Raw genomic sequence first — 16,984 nt, forward strand, 5'->3', positions numbered from 1 at the left:
GCTTTTTACGAACCGATTGTTTTATGTAACTTATTACCACGCCATTGATGGACAGATGACTTTTTCAGGGATGTATAATAACTGATCATTTTTATGTGAACCCAACTGTAAATGATAGGAGGAATCCAGGAATGAATCCTTAATTCGAAAGCAGTCAGCTACTGCCCGGGGTGCTTGGTCCTAGGATCTTGTAGAACAAACACATAAAGTCTAGACTCCATGATCATGGTAACGCCTCGCTTTTCTGTAAGATTTGAATTGTCGAGGTCAGTAGTATCATATGCTTGCCACATCCACCGAGAGATATATTTGCGGTTCCGTAATTGTGGTTGTGGTCAGCATGGCTGTTAATAAATACTTTACAATACCTACTAGGTACGTGGGCTGGGCTTTCTGCTTGGCGTGTTAGGGCTGGGCAAAGTGAGGCAGACAGAGAGACTCTCTTTCTTGGAGCAATTCATTCCGCATGTTCACGAAATCCAACTCTTCTGCACTACACCATTTTCCATGTTGTGAATTGAGCAAAGATCATTATCCCAAACCCTCAGGGCTGCATACTTGTCCGGAGCTCCTAACTAGAATTTGTAGCACAGCCCTAGAATCCAGCCTCGACCAAGACGTACCAGTTGCGATCACAGCTACTACCTGGTAAGATTTCCCCCTCGCGTCGGGAACTAATCTACATTTCTTACTAGATCATAAGCTTCCCTTTCCGATGGGCCTGACATCTCAATCATGATACAAAGGCTCTTCGGCCCCAGGGCCCCCCGCATCCCCGGGAGTTCCGGATTGTTCGTATGTAGTAAGTAGCGCTTGCCCTAAGCCAGCAATAACACAACCTGCAAGATCATGAGATTCGAGTTGTCAGATTTTGTCCGAAAACAGCTACTGCTTTATTGGTGGGGTCGGTTACTGCTTCCCAGCGTTACTGACCCTTTGCAGGCAGTGAGCAGACATACCGTGCATCTAGCAGCGCACACCCCTGCATAGATGGTAAGAGACCCAGATGATCATCCATCAGCCTAGCCAGCGACGCATAGATCTACGTGGACAAGACCCGGCATAGAAAGACGTCGTATTTAGCAAGAATTCTGCGTCATCAACTTCTGTGACTTGGAGGATATGGTCTTAGTTCCTAGGTCCTGTGTCGTCCACATGAACAGCATTCAGTATCGACTTTTCGCAACCCAGGCAAACAAGGGAACGATCAGGTTTTCAATGTTGCTTTACTTAGTAGATCTATGGGGGCAACTAATAGATAAGGTATCGTAGTCTGAGTTCAATACGCCACCGTCCAGCCTGAGACTGGAGTGCTGTTCCCCAGAAAATTTCTTCCACCGGGGGAGTGAATGTGCCAGAATACCCATCCTAATACTCATAATTAATTGCGTCGTCAATTTTCCCAGTTCGGAATACCAACGGATCATTGGAGATTTTGCATGGGTAAATTTCCAGCCCTCTCTCTTCGACTGTGCAGCTTTTGGTCCTCTCCTGAGACAGTGAGATGACTTGCAGGCTCTGAGCCATGTATACCAACGCACCGTAGAAGCCAAGACGCATATTATTCGTGAAGAGGATGCTCCTTTGCTGACAATTCAGGTACTTTGAGTCAGCATGAGAGACTCCAAACTGCCATCAGGGTACGGAAGGCAGAGGGAAGGGAGCTTGTTCACTTTCATCGATACAAGGCGAAGCAGATAGTAAAAGGCTGTCCACTTGAGTGTAAAGCGGGCTAAAGAAGCGAAACAGGGCTAATGTGGTTTTTCAGCAGGAAATATGATCACTTGAACCACAGTAATAAAGGCCATGGTGATGACTAGTAGCGATATTCTCACTCTCAGTTCAGTAGTTATAGAACGTGGATGGTCTTTAGTCTCTGTGTATGGATCAATAACATCATGTAAATCACAACACACATATAAGAACCAATTCTCTCAAAAGGTATTGCCTATTCAGGAAGTTGCTACACAGCAGATCAGGAAATGAAATTAAGGAAAAATGGTTGGCAGCAGCATCTAAGTACCACTATGTGAATAATACCTCTCCAAGCCAAAGTATTATCTTTTGGCCTGACTTCACATACAGTTCCATGTACTGGGCCCGTGCCTAATACCATATGTAGCCTTCGCATGCCGTTTAATCCCCCAGAAAGCCGGGATTACCCAGTAGTAGTAAGCGTACATATATTCAAATCTGGAAGCAGTCAGCTACTAACTTTCTCGAACTAGCGTATTCTGACCTCTTACTGTATGTACATGGGGCTAAGGCAGTTATAAGTTCAGTGGCGGCGTCTACAGGCTGTATGTAAGCTTCATGGGTACAGGCTTCAGGGTATATCCCTGCTTGTTTGCGCCATCGTAAGACAACGAGTAACCCCGGTTCAAGTAGGCATTTGATTAAAGACTGGGTAAGGACAAGGAGCAATGACTGAAGCGGGTCTGCTCCCTGCACAATGGCCATTGGTGCTAGGCATGGTTAGCAGACGGATGGAACGCTCGCAAAGGCTAAGCATCCATTTCTTGAGGAGAAGGGGGAAGGAAATGCAACCCTCACTAGTCTAGAATTCTCAACCAAAAGAACAGAATATCATATACAATGTCGACACCCGAAAGGGTCACACAAATTATCGAATTTCAAACTGAGTGAAGACAGAATTTCATGCTGTCAAGTCTGGATACTTGCATTGGGGGTAGATAGAGGAGACGCGTACATAATACGAGCTACATGGTGTAGTGTAAAGGACAGTTCTCACCTATCTTGCTTACCTTCAGGGGGTATTGACCTTGTGGCGATAACAAACCTACTCCTGGTTCCGTCCTCAGTACTTCCTTTCGCATGGTGATGCCGAGTCAGGCCGGGCTGGTATTGATTAGAGAAAGTATGTATCTGTATCTAGGGAAAAATCGGATCTCTGACTGGTAGTGCTTGCTCTATGCTTCTGATGAATTCAGCATCATGTTTGGTTTGGCTTGCAGCACACCTGAATAGGGTTAATGGATGGAATTAACGATCCTGCTCATGTGACTACTACTAGTAGACATGTTTGATTGACGCCATGCACCGACTTCTTCTGATCGGGCTTCTCTCTTCAACGGCATGGTGATCACAGTACACTCTTCTGTGTGTTAGACAGCGCTGATACCTGCCTATTCACCTGCCTCCAACGGTTTTCTGTTTATCCTCCCTCCTCTTTTTCCTTTTTCATTTATTTTTCTGTACTTTTACCTCCCCGCTAAGATAGTCCCTACTGAGATAGTATTTGCAGGTAGGCGACCTACATCAGTTCATTTTGGTTTGTCCACAAGTTTCCAAAAGTAGTTAGGTATGTGTCCCAGCTTGGACCTAGCCACGGTCACCAGTTATACACCCATTGGCCACCGGTGAACTGAAGTTTGAACGACAATCGTGGTTATTGCAAGCCCCAAACACATTCGCCTCTTCTTTGGAGCTTTGGTGCTAGTTTGTTGTCTCTTCCAGTCCCGCTTTTTTTTTTTCTTTTTTTCTCCTGCCTGCCTTTGCTATTATTCAGCTTCTGGCAATCAGTTTCTTAGAAACAACCTGTGTACGAATAATGTATAGAGGTGCTGTTCTCCAGTTAGTCAGGCTCCTGCATACCTACATTGTTTTACTTATAAGCGCCCGAAATCTGGGCATCGCCCATTCGGCGTATCATGTTTCAAAAGGGGTTTCGGTGTTAAGCAGTTAGTCGCCAGCTCATACATACATTAACACGCCTACAAGGGGGTAGGCACTTACCCAGGTATCTACCTACCCTCGTATCTGGCGGTTACTCAACAAGAAAAAGCAAAGGAGACTTCGCAAGACGAAGAAACAGCAAAATGGTTTCAAGAATTGCCAAGTGTCACCCAATCGAGTGCCGATGATGGCGACGATGCTGGCGGCGCCAGCGGCGACGATGTTAGTGATGACGTTGTCCTCATTATCCGCGACAATTCAGAGAGGTATCTGGAAGGCAGCCAATTAGCCTAGACAAGTGATTTGCGGCCTAACACTGAGAAGGACCAGCACAGCCACTCTGCGATATTCTCTACCTACCTCATGGCCATGTCTACTTTGGACATCGGTGACGTCTTCTATCATGATGGTTCGGCAATGCATCAGTTATATTTGCACATGAAACCAGGTGTCGATCACTGAGATACCATTCAATTCCTTGCCTCCATAAACCAGATGCAGCATCTGTACATCCATTTTCGTCCTACATGTGGTTGCGTACTGCAGGAGTTGTTCCAACTGCTCCATTAGCTGTAATATGGCTGGCAACTGTAAAGCTTCTGTCTCCATCATACGGTAGCTCATCATTTGAGGCCAGGATCGTGTATGGAATGGAAGCAGCACTAACGGGGGGCACATTGTTTTTCACTTAGATTAAGGTCTCCAGCTACGGGCAAGATATCCCTGTTCGAACTCTGGAGCTCTACTTATGCTGATCTTATGCTGACATCAAACCGACGCCTTGTCTGACGCAGATATAAGCCTGTTCAATCTGCCGAACAGTATACTCAAAGAGAGGCAAACGATCTCACGTTTCTGGTATCTGCCGGTTTGTAGCTATCATCATTACTTGAATTATTTTCACTCACTCTTATTCTGTTTCTGTTTCTGTTTCTTTTCATTTCAGTCATCAATTAACTCATATATTTTGCATTCTGCGCAACCTGGCCATGCCTCTCAATTACCTCGGACATCAATAGATATGCATCTTCTCTCTTCTGTTGCCTAGATACAATTCGTGAATAATATTGTCATTTACCCAACTGATATTCCAGCGTTCCTTTTCTTTTTCTTTGATCGCTTTGTGTCTCATATTTTCCGTCTTTTTTTTTTGGCTCGAAAATCTCTTTTTCCAAATTTCTTTTTTCCCTTTCCATACCCCTCACCTTTGCGTTATGATGCCTGATCCCTGTCGGTTCCACAGCTGTTAGCCACTGCTTTCCTTCTCATTCCCTCTTATCGAATCTTCTCCTACCATGATCTTGCAGTGGGGCTGTTCTCGTGGATGAATCCAAAATACCCCATTACCGTTTTCTCCCATGCTCCCTTACATTTATATTTCATTCTGCAGCTCGCTTCCTCTATCCTGGCCGCCCTCTGTGCATATGCAGAGTACACATGCCTGGAGAAAGAAGCAATCTACAAAGTTCAAGGATTATTTGGTCTTTCTTAGTTGCGGCAAGATTGCAGAATGGTTAACCTTGCACCCCTGTCAAATATTTTGCCTTGGTCTTGTACATATCGTACCAGCACATCCTATACGGACCGTACTGAGGCTTCCTGGAGGGTCTGGTCAAAGCTCTGTCTGCTTCACCTTTTAACTGCCACTTTGTACCCACTTTTGCTTGACATATTTGGCCCTACTTTCCTACAATTGTCAGGTCACAGTAGTCTGCCAGGCTATCGAACTTCCCGAGCATCTTCCCTCTCTGTCTTGATTAGTCCTCCCTGTTCCCTTAACCCTAATTCGGAGCAACAAGATTCCTTTATCTGGTCTCTCACGTTGGGCTCCATACGATTGCAAGGGTAGCGAACGCAGAAAGACTGCTTCACTTCCCAAGACGACTCCATTAGGAGCCCAGTCATACGGTCCTTCTCCGAGTGTAACTGCAATCCAAGATTCTTTTCCCATCTAAAGGAATTATAAGTGTCTCTCTGGGCTTTTGGCAGACCTGTTCAGCATGAGTGGTTACCCAAGGCGCAACAATCACGATGGCTCTGATAGCTACATCGTGAACCACCAGCTTGCCTTACCTGTTCCATACAGTCACGGGGACAGTCACGACTTTGGGGTAAATGATACAGGATCGTATCCTTTCCAGCAGCAACCATTCAGTACTTATGCGTCACATTTTGGTTCACCCTATAGTCATTCTGGCATCACATCCAGCACGCACCATCTGTCACCACATCAGTCACCGGGCCATTCGGTCCCGTCAACTCCAGATCATGTACCTCTTCAGCATCATATCCAGTATATGCCACAGTCACGTTACCTCCAGTCACCAGGGTTTCTCCCGCTTCGTGATGCATTCAGCGAAGCAGATATTGAAAGCCAGGATTCGCAGAATGAAAGTTCTATGCTATCAGAGCCAGTCATCCCTCCACTGGACGGCTTTCCTAATGTAAGGGAGTTTGATCAGTTGATGAAAAGGTAGGATGAACCCCGTTTACTTTTGACTCACGTTATATGCATGCTCAAATATTTGACAGCTATGTCGACGACCTTTCCGTCAAAAAGCAGGATAAGGCTTTAATCCACGCCAAAAGAGCACGGAACATCAAGACTGTACTGATGGACCCCAAAGACACGGCTGTGGAATCAGCCCAATTCCGGTAATTCGCCCCATTGCAAGCGATATAGACTCACTTCACTTGAGGCTAAAGTTTATGTTAATCTAGATTCTGGGTAAAGAAAATGTTCAAGCTCCAAACAGTCGGCACCGGCACATCAGATGTTCGTCTACAATCCAAACTATTTAGGACCTTGGGTGCTAACCTTGAGTGTGATTTTCAAGTGCACGAAAATGATTTGCCATGAGGGAAAACCAGTGGCTATTCGAGAGAAACTTTTCAAAATACTCACTAGAGCACATCAACAATGCCAACACGGAGGCAGAGACAAAACATCAGCTCGAGTTAGACAAATCTATTCATGGTAAGCTCGCATCCCCAACTCAATTCTCGATCCTGGTGAGATCAGAGAAACCGCATCTTTTCCTCTTTACTCCTATCACACACACTTTGAGATCTTCTCTTCCCCCTGCATTCTCTCTTCTTGCTCATTCTCTCTACTCAGCCTCAGCAAGTCCCAAGTTAATCATTAGTCCAGGGTTCCAAAGGAGCTTATCTCACGCTTTGTCAAGATATGTCCGACCTGCCAAGTGCGTCGAGGAGGCCCGCGCTTGACACCTCCTAGTTCAAGGAGAAGCTCACCTCGCCTAGAGGTACTATCCCGTTCACCAAAGCTACCATCACCGCCTATGTCAAGACGTGATTCAACCTTGAATGGACAGCTTGTCCTGGAGAGACCGCAGTCGGACTACTTTACCCAACTTAGCAGCCATGGCACTTGGCTAGACAGCCAACGATCTCTACAGGAGAGGCAGGCCATCAGTGCAGGTCATGTACGATCCTTCAATGGGGGAACGATGGGCCATCTGCCAGGTACACTCCCAGGCACCCTAGATTCGTTTCATGGAGATATGCCAGTATCGTCATCCCAAGTTAGCTACAATGCGGGCTATCCTTCCACGCACGGGCCGTCCGGCCATAGGGACTACTAGAGGGTGGTAAATTACAATAGTATCTGTTGTATGAACAAGTGGGCTAAGCCATGCAACTGGATACTTAATATGGGATGGTGGTATAGCACGTCTCGACTGTCTCCTGATCGCCACCTACACAATCATTAATACGAGCTTCTTTAGTCTTCATAGCACTGTCCATCATTTTCTTACTTCCCAATGAACATTCTTATTGGATCTGAAACGCGCGCCATACGTATCTAATGCTGGGGATTCGCCATCGCTACATTCACTCAACATCAGTGTCACCATGGTTGTCTGTGAGAGTATGGAAAATGCATTATTTTAGGCTAAATCGTCCTCCCGACTATAATAATTAGAATGCTACATGACCTGTCCTCTTCGCATGGGTCGGGTAAGCCTATAGCGCGTACCGACCAAGATTAGTTGCGTGAATATTTGCTACTTCATAAAAGTACCTGTCGCTGGACAACAGTTAACATTCAGTGGTAGCTAGACATATATTTCCCTCCAACTTTCCGCGGAATTGCACGGTTGACCATCCTCCTCGGAACTCGCAATACCGTTTATGACGAAACCAGTCACCATGTACGCCGAACTTAAACAGGCAATGAGAACTTCTTGCCCTTCATAACCCTGTATGACAGTTAGCCTCGCCCCGAGAACTCATAGAGGAAGCCTGTTCGCGCTCACTTGGTGTAGTAGATATAAAAGAAATCCGAATATAATAGTGTCTGGACGATACCAGCTACGACAGGGATGGGTTGAAAGTGACTCTCTGCAAAATAGCGATAGATCCAATTAGGGATGTAAAGGGCGCGATACAATCCCAAAGCGAAAAGGTAATGTGTCGTTATGGTGTCTGCCTCCCCAGTGCGCTGAAGCATAAAAAGTTGGGGCAAGATAGCCACGGACTCGAGCCATATAGAGAACGTCCAGAGAATCTAGTAAGGTCAGATAAAGTGTGACATAAAATCCTTCCAGGGGAAATACCTCTGATACGCTATAATCATGCGGGAAAAGGAGCGCCAATAGAGCACTAAACCCTAGGAGATACTGCACTTTGAAGGTATCAGTATTGGGGTCATGCGTTGGCTTGTAGTCGTTGAGCATGAGGTAAATGATGTAAGCCGACGAGCCGATGAACAAGATTTTGAAAGTCGTGTTGTAAAAGGAGTCCGTGAAAGCCCAGAACAAATCTGTAACAGAAGTCCGTCAGAGAATTATGCCTATATAATCGAGTGCTGAGGCTCCGAAGCTTACCAAGATAACGCGTTACAAAAACCATTAAATATAGCGCCTGGGACTTGAATGAAAGTCCTGAACAACTCTATATCCAGTCAGAAAAGGCTAAGAAACAATTGTGATGACAACATACACTTGAAGACTTCATCTTCTGTAATAGTATGAATATGGACGCGAGGTGAGAAAAGTCGGCTTGATTGCATTGATCAGCAAGGCGCGTCAATTCCACTGAGAGCGAACGGACAAGACTCACCTAATAACCTGAAGATATTCATGATGGCGAATTAAGTCAAATCACCTTAACCTCAGGTACGTATTGCAGATTATCAAATGCTTGTTCAGTCCAATAGAGGGGTATCAATAGAAATCGGCCATGGGAGTGCTTATGACGAAGCTAGACCTCCTATGTTATATGCAATTGTTCTGCTAGCAGTACTGAAATATGCTTAGATGTTGACACGAAGCCTCAAGTGTATGCGCCACAGGGAGCGCCCCACATCATGTGTGATGCCGTAATACAAATATAGCCAGCCACCAACAGGGACAGCGGGCAGGGTCCACGGTACCTGGCTACCTGCAGCAGCAGCTAACTACTTTGATCTTGATCTGTCTTAGCTAACCGAACACCTGCCCCATGTGAATCAATTCTAACTATATCAGGTAAGACAGAGTTCGCACTACCTTTACCTATACTCGGGGAGGGCCGAAAAGGACCAAAAAGGGATAAAAAACCAAAAGGAAAAAAAAGGGAAAAAAAAGGAAAAAAGGGAAAAAGGGGGGAAAAGGGAAAAAGAAGAAAAGAGATAGAAAAACACAGAGAGAGAGAGAGAGAGAGAGAGAGAGAGAGAGAGAAAGAACTGGGAATAAGAAAGAAAAACATTATGCTTTTAGATATATAGTAGAAAGTGCACACATGAAGCAACCATTACTCATTGGTGCATTTCTTGTAAACTATGCTCCACTGTCAGAAAGCTTCAAGTTTATAAATTGTCCTGTGAGATGAGGATCTTTGATAGAATAAGATACTGCGAATCACGAGATGTGCGCGAAAGCGAAAGTTATTATATGTTTTCTACTTGTTCTTCTATTTGAGACTGCAATGGCTGGTATGTCAATAATAATGTGCGACCTAATGTCAGAACATCGCACCAGCATGGACGCCTTCACCATCAGCTATTCGCTGTAAATGTCCTTCTGCCAGTTCACTCTTTAATGCACAAATAGAACTTTCCCTGTCAAGCCTATCCCAATCTCGAATCCCAGCTCGCCTCAGCTTCTGACTGTCCGCAATTTGTTCAAAGAGTCTGTCTTTGTCTGCTTCCAGTTGAGACAGGCGCTTTTCCAGGGCAATATCAAGTGCGGTTGGGATGATTTTGCCTTCGGGTATAATTTGGCGAAGGCCGGCAAGGTGACTAAGATGTCTCGGGAAACGAGGAGGGTAGGAAGGCCCGGTAACGCTACCTTGTCTGCTGGGATGAGAGCGGGGCAGCTCGACGCCGGGACCTGTTGACATAATACTACTGCGCGGACCAGTCGGTGGGGAACCGTGGAGTCCGGTAGACGCAGGCCCACGGCGGACTGGAGAGGCTGCCCAGGACGACTCCTTAAAACTTGGACCGCCGCGTGGCCGAGTTGGAGCTGACAGCAACGAAATATTTGACCCACGATTCTGCAACATTACTTTGGACCCATGCGATGGGCCAGATGGTGGTGTTTGACCTTGTAACATATGGCTGTATGCCTTTGGCTGTACTGGAACGTTGCGGGATTGGTATGTTTCTGGTTGGCCAGACGGTAATCGAGGGGCTTCAGGTACTCGTTGTTGGGACCTGACGCTTCCAAAATCCTGCCCATTGCCCATAGGTCGTTCAGGTGCTGGCGATCTATGCCTCGGTTCCTCGGGTGCAGGCTTGCGACTGACCGAACAGGCTCGCTCTTCTCGAGTGGATGACCGATCTGAAGTCCTTGAAAGACATCTAGGAGGGTTCTGATGAGTTGGCGACCGGCTTGGGGCATTGGATGAATTCATATTGAGTCTTTCGGTAAAAGGAGACGATCGTCTTGAATTCGGAAGTGAGCCAGATGCGGAGGTACGCATAGGTGATGCGCCCTTAGGGGATACTGATCGCCGCTTCTTGTTAAATGGAATGTCCAGGTGGCGTTCCCTGCGTCCTCCATGAAAAGGGCTTCTGGATCTATGGGGAAGTGGTGCACGGTTGCCACTATCACGGAATGGAATGTCAGGCTTTGTATATATGTCGCCAGGAGGTTGATTCCGCTCTCGCCTAGAAAATCTGTAGTCATGACTGCGCGGTGAAATATCCCGGGGGCGTTTGTGGTTACTCCGATTCCATGAGATATCACGCTGGCGGCTCTCGCCATAGGGAGACCTTGAGCGCCACGAGGCCTGGTGAGGCGACCGATTTCGCACCTCACCTCGTCTGGGCGAGAACCGCCTCGGCGATGGACACGGCTTTGAAAAGGTGCCCATTCCAACTTCCCCCCTGTAGAACGATGGACTGCGTGAGAGGCGACGTCTTGGAGCCGGTGGTGAGCGACTACGCACACGGCCATAAGTCCGACCATGTGATGGTACCCATGTATCTGCAACAAGACGAGGAGAGTGAACTCGCGGGGGGGATCTGCTGCGTCGTATATAAGCGCGAGGAGCACCAGGACGGTAACTCTCTCCGCCACGGAGATCATCAAATCTATTCGCGGTCATCTTCTTAGCCACTACCAAGACGAGGGGATGGGGGATTGCTCGAACCAACCTTCTACTGCGATCCCAATCCATCTTTTTCCGTATCGTCAAAAGTATGATCCTGCGCACTCGGTATTTACACTTGATTCAGGCTGTCGGTTCAGTTTATGCTCATTTTGAAATGGAGATTGGTACATGCTGTACGGAACAGTCCGGATTCCATCAATGTACAGCGTTGTAACGGGTATTTAGTATCACGTGCTTTCCAAAGTCTCACCATTGGGCACGGGGACAGGTGCTATGCTTCGTAGCGCATGAGACCTTTAGTCTTCATTGTTTATTGTACGGAGATCACAGACAAAGCCCCGGTGTTTGGTTCTTCACCGGGGATCTTCGATCATTACATATGATGTGATATTGTCTACCAGCTTGGCCTTATGAGCCTATCGCAAATAAATAACTTCTTTGACTATGAAGTCAATGTCCACCAAAATGTCAGTTTTTCGAGGTTTCAATGTTGGTGAACATTGCAGTTTTCGAAACCAAACTGTAACGTTCCGGTGGTCAAGGCAACTCCGGCCACTAGAGCAAATTCATGAATAATATCAGTGCAAGAAAGCTACAAAACCAATACCTAAATCAAGTTGGATAGTCATGCTCGATTTAACAACAAAGGCTGATTGAGATACATTATCTTTGTGCTAGATGTGCTTTCTTAATTTCCATGATCTTTTCGATTAGAGGTTCATTTGACAATGCCTGCTCGGCCGCCTCATTTCCTGCAATTGCTTTATTAGAACCCTGACCAGAGCCAAGGTGCTTATGGTTCCAACCCCAACCAGTGAGATATACTCCGATAAAATACGTCTGCAACCCCCTGCCGCGCTGAGCAGGAGGCCGTTCATCGATGTAATTAAGTTTAATCCCCTTGCCCATGATTTTCTTCGCAAGTGCTTCTTTGGCATGCAAGGAGGACTTCGGCTTTCCAAGCTTTTCAAGCTCCGGAGACCACAACTGTCTTAGCCATTTCTCAGCCACACGATAACCATTGCTTGTATCTGACAGGACAACGGCAGCTACATAAGCCTCAAAGATGTCCGCCTTGGTTTTGAGCCATCTTTTGGGTTGCTTTTGGTAGTCCGGGGGTACGGAAACTCTGCTGTCGAGTCCGTACTTAGACGCATAATCAGACAAGGTCTCATTCTTGACAAGTCTCTCTCGGATCTGTGATATTCGACCGGAAGGAATATCCTGGAATGTGTCCCAGATGAGCTTTGTCGAGATAAGTTCTATATATGCATCTCCGAGAACCTCCAGCCGATCATAAGTAGCTCCGATGTTGCTGCTCACACCTGGGTGAGTGAAGACTGCCCTCTCAAGCACGTCATCCAATATTGGAGGTAACGGGGGCAAGCAAGACTCCATTTTTGCTTCGGATGTCTCTAGCGGCAGTGTCACATCCTGAGAGCATTTTGTAGTAGACGTAATGGCACCTGCTGCGCGCTGTAATGCACCGTCGAGCTCAGTGGCTGCAGTCAAGATATCGGCGTCGGTCTGAAATCCGCGGCTTTGAGAGATGCCTTGGCTCTGTATTATATCCTGAAGCAATGTTCTCAGAAGCACGACATTATTCTCTTTGCTTTGCGGGCTGTGCGCGGAGGGGATTGATTCTTTCGCAAGCTGCAAGTCATCATCGTACTTCGGTAGTGTTAGTGCAAGCCGGGGCACACGAAAGTATATGTTCACCTTTGCTTTCTTTTTTTCGCTATTGGAAGGTAGTGAAAACACTGATTTTCGTTTCGAACACATGATGGTCATGGCGTGAACGATCATAATTCATACATAGAACTAGACTCAGATGCCAAAGTATGGACAATGGGTTATCACGTGATAAGGTTGGTAGTTGTATCTGAACAGAAACTCCGCCATCGCTACCCTAACAGTATCCATCCGAACACGCCGTGTCGACAATGGCAGCGCCGTACAGCAGACTGCTTGATCTGGTCAAGGTATTTAACAGAGCGCAGCTTAGCTGGGATAATCCCTTGTCTGGCTTTTTTTCCCCTTCCAGGCTAATCCGTATCACCCCGGCCAGGTCCAATGTCGGATCTTCTCGCTGAACTTCAACCCCGAAAGAGCGCGATTGGGAAACAAGATTCTACGACAGCGCCTGCGTGGCCCGGCGCTGGCAGCATGGTACCCGAGAAAGACGGTCTCGTTTCGTGATTTGCAAGACACATACAGCCGCTCAGGTCTAACAATGTTCGATGAGGCTGAGGATGATCGTGAGGAAGCAATTCAAATGTATGTTGCTTAGGAGTCTTTCTTCTAGCATATGCTTATTGACCTGTGATAGTGCGAAGTTACGAGGGAAGGGTCGACCCAAAAAGAAAAGAACGGCTGCAGGTAAGGTTCAAAAATCAAGAACAGTTTGCGCGCAATTGTTTAACTTGTGAACATAGAATCGCGATCAGCAAAAAAGAAGAAATAGATTCCTTATGGCAAATGAGGTTGAACTATCAGTTCTATTGCAAGGGATTGTCCACCATGCTGTGCATTATGGCCTAAAACCAAGCTGTTGGTTTATCGCTCCCTTTAAGCTTATCCGGTTTGACGTATTTTTTATCACTGTTTGTTCTCCCTTGTTTATTCATTACCTTCGGGGTCTGTATAGTATAAGATATAGAAAATTCGAACATGACAACAATCTGATGTGTTGTATTTTAGCTAAAAGCAGTTGTTGCCAGACCATCGAGTAGATTATCGAAGAAAGAGCTAGTCATAGGTACATTTCACAATGTCATTTGTAAAGAAATAGGATTTCCATGACGACCTATTAGCACTTGGTCGATCGGACGGGAGTTGAAGGGACCAATCAATGGAGGGAGCCGGTGGTGATGAGATCACATGACTGGACCAGAATGCCGCTAAATGGGACTCTTATCATAGTGGCCTAGATAGTGCAGAGATCCCAGGAGGCTTATAGTAACATCTACAACGGAACCCACGATCTTGCACTACTCCTCGTCGCTCTTTCTCCTAAGAATACAACTCTTGAGCTGGGCCCAATCCATTCCAGGAAATTAGGGTGCATCTAAGCTGAGCACATTGCAAGCACAGGCGTTATATAAGGTGAAGCTTTCGCGAGGAAAATGGGCAAGAACCAGTTGAGGCGGGCTAGGAAAAAGGCTCTTAAATCACAGGTATGATCTGTGCAATGCTTTATTGGAGAATTACTCACTTTTTGCATCAGGCGACTGAGACGTCCTCAAACACACCCCATGCGCAGGCCCAGGTCGATGAAAACATATCGCCAAGTATCTCCAAGGCTGCTAGTACAGAGCTACAAATCACGGTGTTCCCGGATTCTGCCGATCCACTATGGCAGATGTATAAGGATATCGTTGACAAATTTGAAGAACCCGAAGATGAAAAATCGAGTTTGAAGGAGCCTCCAAAACCAGAAATCTACTTTGACGATGATAATGAAATACCGGATGAGGAGGAGAAAGAATCTTCTATATCGAAACGGAAGCGAAAGGAATTAAACAAGCTTTCTGTCGCCGAACTGAAAGCGATGGTCCGAAGGCCTGAAATAGTCGAATGGACGGATACATCAGCCCCTGATCCTCGGTTGCTTGTCCATTTAAAGGCACAACGCAATGTTGTCCCCGTACCCTCGCATTGGAATCTGAAACGGGAATACCTGTCTTCCAAGAGAGGTATAGAGAAGCCACCATTTGCTCTTCCCAAGTTCATCCAGGAAACCGGAATCTCAGAGATGCGCGATGCTGCATTGGAGAAACAGGAGCAGGCAACGTTGAAACAGAAACAGAGGGAGCGAGTTCAGCCGAAAATGGGAAGATTGGACATTGATTATCAAAAACTATACGAGGCATTTTTCCGGTTCCAGACTAAGCCTGAGCTTACGCGGTATGGCGAAGTCTATTACGAGGGCAAAGAATACGAGACCAATCTTAGACACCTCCGGCCGGGTGAGTTGAGTGCTGAGCTGAAAGAGGCGCTTAATATGCCACCTGGCGCCCCTCCTCCTTGGTTAATCAATCAACAACGATACGGCCCGCCCCCTTCTTACCCGGCTCTGAAGATTCCAGGTCTCAATGCCCCTCCGCCCCCTGGCGCTATGTGGGGATATCATCCTGGAGGTTATGGAAAGCCTCCAGTCGATGAGCACAACAGACCTTTGTACGGTGGCGACATATTCGGTGTGCTACAACCTCAGCAATCCGTGCAGCAGGGCGAACCCGTTGAAAAAGACCTTTGGGGAGAACTGCAAGAACCAGATATCTCAGAGGATGAAAGCGAGGAAGAGGAGGAAGCAGACAGTGCAGATGATGATGATGATGATGTCGATGACGTTGAGGCAGGAGTGCAGACCCCAAGTGGATTAGAAACCCCCAGTGGGTTGGCTTCTGCTGTTCCATCTGAGATGACGGGTCCCGAGAATATTGCTGGTGAGTTCGACGTACGAAAGCACTATCGGGGAACTCAGACCGAAGAGTCGGTGGGCCAAAGAAGCGCTTTTCAAGTCATCCCAGAGAGACAGACGCAAGTACAGGGGTTTTTCGGTGCTGATAGGGCATATGACCTTGGTGCATCCTCGAACACTCTGCCTGTGCTCGGCTCTGATGACAGTGGCAAGAAACGTAAAAGGCCTGGAGACGTTGACGTATCTGTTGATCCCGATGCATTGCACGCGAACGATGGCATTGATCGAGAGGATATAAAAAGGTTATACGATTCCCAGAAAAAGCAAAGCAATCCAGGCTGGGATTTTCAGGAGGATCTTAGCGACATGATTGCGCATGAGAGCCGAAAGAGGCTGAAATAGGCAGATGAATAAATAGCCATACTTCTTCCTGCTAATACTACTATTTGGACAGCTACCGGTTCTTTTCCATGGCTACTGCTTCAAATAGGTGTGTCATTCTCATGTGTTGAGGGGCGTTTACCATCATTTTGGTTGATCGGTGGGCTAATTAGTTAATTCATACACACCTATGTTGGCCCCAACGGCAACTTATACAATGACATATGTCTAAAGGATTACCTGATGGCCTCCTCCACTCTTCCGTCACTTCTCTGTGGATGAAACAGCTGTTAGCTAAACTGTTTGTATCAATACTTTCTCCGGGGATTTCTAGCATAAAAGGACAAGAAATATGAGTTTTGTTAAGAAGTAGGGCAACCAGTGCCAACGGGTAGATACGATCTCTACAGGTCAGACATTTGATACAGAACTGCAAGTCATATAATCCAAATAATATTATAACATTATATATATCTATTATATTATATTGACTTTCCGAGCCTATAGAAAAACTAGGAGTGTAATTAGAATAAAATAATAATCATTATATTTATAGAAAGGGTTAGATGTGCCCCAAGCTTATCCTAGCTGACTAGCTCTAATCTCTGTTTGAGGTGTTAGAGTAGAGCGGTCGGCTGGCTGTATATAATCTTGAGGAGTGCTCTACAGCAAGCAATGAAAGCAGTAATGAATGGAACAGACACGAAGCAAAAAAGCAAGTTAAATTAAGCTATCTAAAAGAGTAAAATAAAGTAATATAAAAGATGCTTTATATAGGCGGTCTAATCATAATGTATAATTAACTTACATAAATATTTTAATACAGCCTCCTAGACAAGTATATAGAAAGATATTAAATATTAAGTAAAATCATAAGTATTTTTTAAATAAGTAATTTTTTATATATGTGATAGGATCTAC

At 46.1% G+C, this 16,984-nt stretch overlaps 7 protein-coding genes across 7 annotated transcripts; 3 read left to right on the forward strand and 4 right to left on the reverse strand.

Annotated features, from left to right (window-relative positions):
- Window positions 1-2,187: 2,187 nt before the first annotated feature.
- BO79DRAFT_133428 (uncharacterized protein) lies at window positions 2,188-2,460 on the reverse strand (the record flags this gene model as incomplete). Its single annotated transcript, XM_025677990.1, has 1 exon — window positions 2,188-2,460. The coding sequence occupies one exon, from the start codon at window positions 2,458-2,460 to the stop codon at window positions 2,188-2,190; it is 273 nt and encodes a 90-aa protein (XP_025545428.1).
- Window positions 2,461-5,576: 3,116 nt separating this feature from the next.
- On the forward strand, window positions 5,577-6,556 carry BO79DRAFT_261767 (uncharacterized protein; the record flags this gene model as incomplete). The annotated part of the gene is made up of 3 exons (XM_025686529.1): window positions 5,577-6,169; window positions 6,229-6,351; window positions 6,418-6,556. The coding sequence occupies exons 1-3, from the start codon at window positions 5,697-5,699 to the stop codon at window positions 6,554-6,556; spliced, it is 735 nt and encodes a 244-aa protein (XP_025545429.1). The 5' UTR covers window positions 5,577-5,696.
- A 1,099-nt stretch (window positions 6,557-7,655) lies between these two features.
- Window positions 7,656-8,934, reverse strand: BO79DRAFT_185280 (ER lumen protein retaining receptor). The gene is made up of 6 exons (XM_025680384.1): window positions 8,782-8,934; window positions 8,662-8,720; window positions 8,547-8,613; window positions 8,277-8,482; window positions 7,977-8,227; window positions 7,656-7,919 (listed from the first exon to the last, which is right to left on the reverse strand). Exons 1-6 carry the CDS (start codon window positions 8,801-8,803, stop codon window positions 7,883-7,885), a joined length of 642 nt encoding a protein of 213 aa, XP_025545430.1. The 5' UTR covers window positions 8,804-8,934; the 3' UTR covers window positions 7,656-7,882.
- A 669-nt stretch (window positions 8,935-9,603) lies between these two features.
- Window positions 9,604-11,419, reverse strand: BO79DRAFT_163521 (uncharacterized protein). Its single transcript, XM_025679133.1, has 2 exons — window positions 11,303-11,419; window positions 9,604-11,239 (listed from the first exon to the last, which is right to left on the reverse strand). The coding sequence occupies exons 1-2, from the start codon at window positions 11,323-11,325 to the stop codon at window positions 9,664-9,666; spliced, it is 1,599 nt and encodes a 532-aa protein (XP_025545431.1). The 5' UTR covers window positions 11,326-11,419; the 3' UTR covers window positions 9,604-9,663.
- Window positions 11,420-11,956: 537 nt separating this feature from the next.
- Window positions 11,957-13,050, reverse strand: BO79DRAFT_283862 (ribonuclease III; the record flags this gene model as incomplete). The annotated part of the gene is made up of 2 exons (XM_025688191.1): window positions 11,957-12,930; window positions 12,979-13,050. Coding segments are annotated over 2 exons (1,044 nt in total), but the record flags the coding sequence as incomplete, so codon positions are not given.
- A 137-nt stretch (window positions 13,051-13,187) lies between these two features.
- On the forward strand, window positions 13,188-13,932 carry BO79DRAFT_163526 (mitochondrial 37S ribosomal protein mS33). Its single transcript, XM_025679134.1, has 4 exons — window positions 13,188-13,241; window positions 13,328-13,536; window positions 13,589-13,638; window positions 13,695-13,932. The coding sequence occupies exons 1-4, from the start codon at window positions 13,203-13,205 to the stop codon at window positions 13,721-13,723; spliced, it is 327 nt and encodes a 108-aa protein (XP_025545433.1). The 5' UTR covers window positions 13,188-13,202; the 3' UTR covers window positions 13,724-13,932.
- Window positions 13,933-14,221: 289 nt separating this feature from the next.
- Window positions 14,222-16,434, forward strand: BO79DRAFT_163528 (U2 snRNP complex subunit CUS1). Its single transcript, XM_025679135.1, has 2 exons — window positions 14,222-14,435; window positions 14,486-16,434. Exons 1-2 carry the CDS (start codon window positions 14,385-14,387, stop codon window positions 16,082-16,084), a joined length of 1,650 nt encoding a protein of 549 aa, XP_025545434.1. The 5' UTR covers window positions 14,222-14,384; the 3' UTR covers window positions 16,085-16,434.
- Window positions 16,435-16,984: the final 550 nt, after the last annotated feature.

This window comes from Aspergillus costaricaensis (assembly GCF_003184835.1).
Source record: "Aspergillus costaricaensis CBS 115574 unplaced genomic scaffold BO79scaffold_1, whole genome shotgun sequence".
Classification (NCBI taxonomy): domain Eukaryota; kingdom Fungi; phylum Ascomycota; class Eurotiomycetes; order Eurotiales; family Aspergillaceae; genus Aspergillus; species Aspergillus costaricensis.

Coding starts and splice junctions, on each gene's coding strand:
- BO79DRAFT_185280 (XM_025680384.1), bottom strand. CDS start 8,803: ATGAATATCTTCAGGTTATTAG. Junction 8,614..8,661: donor AGAAGATGAAGTCTTCAAGT/GTATGTTGTCAT, acceptor GACTGGATATAG/AGTTGTTCAGGACTTTCATT. Junction 8,228..8,276: donor ATGATTATAGCGTATCAGAG/GTATTTCCCCTG, acceptor TGACCTTACTAG/ATTCTCTGGACGTTCTCTAT.
- BO79DRAFT_163521 (XM_025679133.1), bottom strand. CDS start 11,325: ATGGATTGGGATCGCAGTAGAAG. Junction 11,240..11,302: donor GATTGGGATCGCAGTAGAAG/GTTGGTTCGAGC, acceptor GACCGCGAATAG/ATTTGATGATCTCCGTGGCG.
- BO79DRAFT_163526 (XM_025679134.1), top strand. CDS start 13,203: ATGGCAGCGCCGTACAGCAGACTGCTTGATCTGGTCAAG. Junction 13,242..13,327: donor GACTGCTTGATCTGGTCAAG/GTATTTAACAGA, acceptor CACCCCGGCCAG/GTCCAATGTCGGATCTTCTC. Junction 13,537..13,588: donor CGTGAGGAAGCAATTCAAAT/GTATGTTGCTTA, acceptor GACCTGTGATAG/TGCGAAGTTACGAGGGAAGG.
- BO79DRAFT_163528 (XM_025679135.1), top strand. CDS start 14,385: ATGGGCAAGAACCAGTTGAGGCGGGCTAGGAAAAAGGCTCTTAAATCA. Junction 14,436..14,485: donor AAAAGGCTCTTAAATCACAG/GTATGATCTGTG, acceptor TTTTTGCATCAG/GCGACTGAGACGTCCTCAAA.